The sequence below is a fragment of the Sinocyclocheilus grahami genome, unplaced genomic scaffold (genome assembly GCF_001515645.1).
Source record: "Sinocyclocheilus grahami isolate Dianchi unplaced genomic scaffold, SAMN03320097.WGS_v1.1 scaffold970.1, whole genome shotgun sequence".
Lineage (NCBI taxonomy): Eukaryota > Metazoa > Chordata > Actinopteri > Cypriniformes > Cyprinidae > Sinocyclocheilus > Sinocyclocheilus grahami.
Genome location: NW_015506149.1, coordinates 276,780 through 283,817, shown reverse-complemented (window position 1 = coordinate 283,817; position 7,038 = coordinate 276,780). Strand labels below are relative to the sequence as shown.

General features: G+C 36.4%; 1 protein-coding gene across 1 annotated transcript in view; it reads right to left on the bottom strand.

Annotated features, from left to right (window-relative positions):
- LOC107564912 (C2 domain-containing protein 5-like) overlaps positions 1 to 7,038 on the bottom strand; it is a 33,836-nt gene that overhangs the window by 5,930 nt on the left and 20,868 nt on the right. The window contains exons 13-14 of the mRNA XM_016250082.1: positions 1,902 to 2,016; positions 1,552 to 1,722 (exon numbers count right to left, since the gene is read on the bottom strand). Coding sequence (XP_016105568.1) covers positions 1,552 to 1,722; positions 1,902 to 2,016 — 286 coding nt within the window. The remainder of the gene's footprint in view (positions 1 to 1,551; positions 1,723 to 1,901; positions 2,017 to 7,038) is intronic.

Below are 7,038 nucleotides of genomic sequence, written 5' to 3'. Positions count from 1 at the left end.
GCCGGCGGATGGCTGCCACCCCCTGAGAGACACAGCACACACACACACACACACACACACACACACACACACACACACACACACACACACACACACACACAAAGGAAACCAATGCTGTGTTAAAGGGACACACCAAGGAAAACAGGATATTCCTTAATATTGTGAAAAGCCAGTGTGCAATGTAGATATCAGAACTCACTCATTTTTATGATAATTTTTCCTAAGATTTTAGTGGCCCCAGCAAAAAAATTAATAAAAAATGAACAACCCATATACACACACGTATATTATTGTTTAAAACTATTATTATTATTACTATTATATTAGCAGTTTATATGTGACAGAAAAAAATGTACAGTGGTAGCCAAAATATTTAGAACACTAGTATTTTCAGCAGCTAAAAATGGTTTTAAGTCAGTTATGTCTATCTTTTGCTGTAGTGTGTTAGTAGGAAATATCAGTTTACATTTCCAAACATTCATTTTGCCATTAATTGTAATAATCCGGTGAGATTATTGTTTGCACAAGGAGTCTGACAACAGCCAGATCTAATCTCATCATCATCCAGTCTGTCTGGAATAACATGAAGAAACAGAACAAACTGAGACCGAATAAATCCAGAAGAACTGTGGCAACGTCTCCAAGATGCTTCAAGAAACCTACCTGCAAAGCTACTGAAAAACTATGCACAAGTGCACCGAGGGCACAAACTGCTTTCAACGCAAAGGATGCTCACACCAAATGTTGAATTCATTTAGTTAATAGAAATTAACTGATAAAGAAAATCTATTTATGACATTATTTTTTACAGCATTCCTCATGTTACTGCATGTATTATTTTTATGCAGAGACTAATGTTTTTAGCCCTCAGGACTTAATTTGGTTAGTAGCCGTAACAAAAAAAAAAACACCCTCAGCAAACACACACAGACACACACACACCAATTTAATTAGTATAGTTTAGTATTGAGATAAAAGGAAAAGTTCACCCAAAATGAAATTTAAGTTATGATTTACTTACACTCGTTTCGTTCCAAACGTTTTAGCTTTTAATGCCACCATGAAATCCAAATTGACAATACTGCAGTGTTAATTAAAAATTATTAATTCATCAATATCATTTTTTTAATTGATGTGCTCTTGTAATCTTTAATCAAAAATATTAACTTTCCCTTCCCTCGCAACAACATCCCTTCACATAAAATTGCAGCAAACAAACATATATTTTTTATATTTTTCTACTTGTTCGAGAAGCCATTTCACTCAAATATATGGCATGATTCATTAAAATAGACAGGGTGAACTGTCATTTCATGCTATCTTTAAAGTTGCTGTATAACGTTAGAAGACTGTGGATATAGCAAACAAGTTGAATTATTATTATAGATTATAGATAATGTACTTATGGTTCACCTTTTTTGAAGTTTGATACAACATGAGGGGAGAGTTAATCACATTTTTTATTTTTGGGTGAACTATTCTTTTAAGAGTCCCTTAGCATGGGGCCAAAGGTGTGTGTGTGTGTATGTGTCGTGTGTGTCATTAACCTACCCTAGCGATGCTGAACTACCCATATCCCCCTCGACCCTCTCTGACCCTGTAGAAAAGACACAAAGCGGTTGCCGTGACAACCTGTGTTCGGTGTCCAGCGGGCCGTCCTGCATGAACCGGGAGCTGAGGATCGCCGCAGTGCCTGATGCTGATAGAATACACACCTCCTCACTGCAAACACAAAGAGCGCATAATCAGAGACTTTCATTAAAGCTGAATGACAGAATGAGAAAGCTGTGCAACTAAAAATCTAGACGCATATCATTTTAATTGACTCCCTCAACCGTCTTGAAAAACATCCTCAGAGTTTAGTATTGTGTGTGTGTGTGTGTGTGTGTGTGTTTAAGTACCAGATGCTGGTGGACTCGCTGTACCCCACCACAGCGTGGCAGCCGAGTGCTTTGGCATGAGACTTTATTTCCTGACGGATCTCCTCCCACCACGCATCCCGTGTCTCCGGCTCATCTGAAACAAACATATTTACATCATCACACACACCACTGGCACATAAATACCCCCTCTCGCTTTAGCAGCATACTAGCCCTGTTAGCTGGTTTATTGATGCTCCCGAATCTGGCACAACTCACAATAATGTCAAGGTGGTATTATTTTTATGCAGAGACTAATGTTTTTAGCCCTCAGGACTTAATTTGGTTAGTAGCCGTAACAAAAAAAAACACCCTCAGCAAACACACACAGACACACACACACCAATTTAATTAGTATTGTTTAGTATTGAGATAAAAGGAAAAGTTCACCCAAAATGAAATTTAAGTTATGATTTACTTACACTCGTTTCGTTCCAAACCTTTTAGCTTTTAATGCCACCATGAAATCCAAATTGACAATACTGCAGTGTTAATTAAAAATTATTAATTCATCAATATAAATCTGGCACAACTCACAATACATTTTTGTCTAAAATGTATTTATTTGGTTATTATTACTGTCTATATTCCCAAAGCGTATCTTTGTCAGCTGAACATCTTTGAACAAAAAATTGAAATTAATATTTCAATAACTGAACAACACGTGTTCTCTGATGTCAGTTAATGGTCACATGACATAGGTAAACAAAATAGTAAATATTTTTAGCAAGGTTTCTATTTTAATATTGTTTATTTATCATAATTTTTCATTTTTATGATTTAATTATTAGCTTTTCATCAATTCACAAACCCCCTGTAGTTCTCTCATGAACCCCAGTTTGGAAAACTTGGCTTTATATCAATTATCGTAGAAATCATTTTCAAAGAGATTTTTTTCCAGATGAACGATAAAAACACTTACAGTCAGAACTTTAAAATCGTTTTATTTTCTAGAGAGTTTGGTTAAGCATCAGAAAACGTAACGTAATTGAGTAGTAGCTTGAGTGTGTGTTGCGAAACAGGCCTTACAACATCATTAGAACATCAGTTTTATTAATTTAGCTGTATATATATTTTTTAACAGTGACAAATATTAAAATTGTCCTCAGAGAAGGAGCAAACCGTGAACTAATGCAAACAAGGCTAGTACCTGAGCTTTTCTCTTTCACACACACACATACACACACTCGCACACATGCACGCACAGGTGCTCACACTCTCTTAGAGCAAGGGGTTTTCACAAGATCAAACTCCCCTGCCTGTTTACCACAACTAGGAGAGGGTCGAGGGGAATGAGGAAGATGATGATGATGGTGAGGACGAAGAGGAGAGTGGTGTGATTTGCCATTCTCCTGACTGACAGCTTTCATGAACTTATCTACAACAGTAGGCAGAGCATTCCCCTGCTAGTGCAGTCATGCTTCCCAATGGAGGACAAACTCCATCCTATTCTGGATAAACAGCCAACAGCAGGAGGGAGTTTGATTAATAACGGTAAGGTTTAAGAGAGAAGTGCACAGCAGAAAACAGACCAGAAGCAGAAGAAAGTGTGAAAAAATAAATAAAAACAAAAATAAATGATGACCTGATGCTCACCTTACCACTGGCTATAACGTGATTCAAATCACTCGTTGCATAAGTCCAATTCAATTCAATTCAAGTTTATTTGTACAGCGCTTTTCACGATACAAATCATTGCAAAGCAACTTTACAGCAAATTAAGTTTCTACAATATTTAGTGGTAGCTTATCAGTGGTGACTGTCACAATTAACTTTCTGCATTCTATTTCTGCATCTGCAACTAAGCATTCAATTGCTTTTGTAAAAACAAATAATTCTCAATTCATTGAAAAACAGCACCTGTCAGAGCTCAAAAATAACTTTTGCCACTTCTGCCAATGATAGATAAAATATACAGGCCAATAAATATGCCTTAAAGCCAAGAATTGCATTTGCATTATTGAACTACATAATTTGTTTTACATAATTAAATTATTTAAATATATCAGCTTTTTAATTATCTCAATATTTGTGACAAATGGTTTGTATTTCTTGTGTATATCAGAAAGGTCAGACTATTTTTATTTAACGTACTCACCAAAACCAATTTATTTTTTCACATTTTTATATATAGATTTTAAAAAACACTAAACGATGCATTAATGAAAAATAGGAGTAAAAAAAATATTCATTCAAGAAAGCAAATGTCTTTTTAAAAATCCCCCCACTGACATTTACAACCCCAGACAATAGCCCTTTTCACACAGTAATACCAGTAAATTGCCGTAAAATTACCGGAACGACTTTAACGGCAAATTCAAAAATGCGCTATTCACACAGGCAACGACATTCAATGACATTTCGTCTTTTTTCCGGAAAAACACCATACCGGTAAATTCTCTGACATAATTAACCAGAAATTACCTCTAAACGACTGCGCCTCCTGGTGTTATGTTTGTAAAAATAAACATGTTTTCATTTTTGTGTCAAACGTTCACATTCATGCAGCGCTTTTGGTCCAGAGACATCATATTAGACGACCTTAAACTGAACTACACAGCGCAGAGTAAATGCGTTACATGCGTCAAAATGTTATGATTGGCCCAGAGCCACTGAATTTAGAATTTCAATGGCACTGGATTGGCCCTGAGTAGATGTCTTACGTCAGCGCATTCTGAACTCGTACATGCTCATACCGGTGTTGTGCCGAATTCTGCACCCCTGTCAGATTATGCACCCCCTCGTTGAAGTCGCTACCTGATTGCCTAATCCCAACCCCACCCCTAATCCTAACCCCTCCTCCACACCTACTCCTAAACCTACCAATACTAGGGGGTGCATAATCTGGCAGGGTGCAAATTTCGGCACTACACCGGTAATCTTCATTCTGCATTCACACACATCATCATTCCATCAATTCACTGGTAATGTTACAACTTCTCATACCGGTAAATTGTCGGAACGATATTTTTGAAAAGGTCCCGTCCACACATTATCTCTTTATGGCAATTTACTGGTAATTTTCCAGTAAAGTCTGTATGTGTGAAAGGGGTAAATGACTACTAATCAATATCAGAGCACATGCGATATCAGCGTACACAAACATAATCCATAATATATGAATCCTTATTACTTTAGTAGAGGGACGCAACAATGACCACAGAGGCAGCAGCACTGCCAAGGGCACAGAGGTCATGAGACCTTTCATGACTGAAAGTAGAGCATTGCCTAAGTCCACTTCACTGGATTGATAGATCAAGTGGTCATGTGATCAAGGAGCAGGGGACGCTGGGTAAGGGATGATCAGCCAGAGCAGAGAACAGCCACGCATCTAGCTAAAACATGCAGCAGCTGCCAGACAGACACATTCATACAGAAGCACAGCGCGTGGCAGCTCATGCAACACACACTACTGAGAAAAGGCTTGAGGTTGTATGTGCGAGTCTGTGTATATCTGAGATTGCCCGTGTAAGGCATAAATGACTCCTTTTACACACTTAATTCATCTTTATTATCTTTATAAGTATTTGTAATCACTCTTGACAAAAATCAACTCATCTTCTTAATTGTGAATATGCACTCAATAACATATTTCAATACATATTAAGGGAAAAGTTCACAGTAAAATTTTAATAAGTCATTTACTGACCCTCCTGTTTTTCAAAACCTGCATGACTTTCTTACTTTAAAAAAATCTCCTTTTGTGTTGCATGAAAAAAAATTCCACGTTGCTCTTTTTTCATAAAAATAAGGCAAAGGGACAAAACAAGCACCTTAAGTCCAAACAAGCAGTACAAACATCTCATGAGCGCTTTATTCCTTAAGTCATACCAAACTATTTGTGATGCACAGACAGACACTGAAGATGTTAATTGCTGACAACCTTCCCATTTATTGCAGATTGGTTATGAGACATGCAAGAACCAGTGATGTTTGGCGACATCCACACAAAACCTGTTGTGGAAGCAGAGGAATAATTTTTGGTTGATTGTAATCCATAACATACAGTACATTTCTATCAAAGTTATCTAACATCATCAAGATGTATTTGTTCTGAAACAGCTTAACTTTGTGTTCTTGTCATATTTCATTACCATTTTCTAAACTATAGCAAATAAACTGTGATAATGTGAGAAATGTTGAAGGTGTCTGAATAAATTTAGGTTTGACTGTATATGCATACTAAAAAAAAAAATACTAAAAAATGATAATCAAAAATAATTAAGCAGCAAATCATAATTTTCCATCACAGGAATAAATTGCATTAAAACATATTACAATTAAATAAGTTCTTTTAAATTGTAATTATGTTTCATAATATTACAGTTTTAATATTTTAATAAAATAAAATGATAATTTCAGTAATTATAATAAATTTAGGATCAAATAATTATTATTACTTCAATTTTATAATATATATAGTTATAAATTGTCTTAAATTCACAAAGCATTTGCATTTCCAAGCTGTGCATTAAAAGCTTGCCAAAACCTGCCACTTTCTGTTAAAAATTGATATTAAACTATTATACAATAGAATATTTGGGTACACTTTATTTTAAGGTGTCAATAGCTGTGTCTCATTTAGAAGGCTGCATCCTCCGGAGGTCGCATTCGAAGGCTGCATACGTCATCGAGGCTGTCTCATTTCAGAAAAGCAAGTAGGACACTCCGAATGCGACCTTCGAATGCGACCTTCTTTCACAGGAATTCGGAGGATGCATGAGGTGTATCCTTCGCTGCTACAGATAACCCACAATTCTTTGCGTCGCCGTGAACAACCGTTGTTCATTTGAAAAAGGCCGGCGCCGGCAGATGTAACGTACACACAAGCGCAGATGTGGTGTTTACAACTTACCTTAATTCGCCTCGGTAAAAACGGATAAACTTTGTTTTTAATATCCTCCTCCTTTTTTTCTCTAATAGATGTCTGCTGTACGTACGCTGCAGTTCCTCAACATTGAACAAAACAAAACAAGCAAAAGCATTTTTTTTTTCAAATTACTTCCCAAATTTAGAAATAAATTTCCTTCATATAAGTAGTGTGAGAGCGCAACGATGCTCTAAATGTGTTGGCATAGCAACGCAATACTTCCGGTTTCCTTTTCCGCCTGTCCTACGA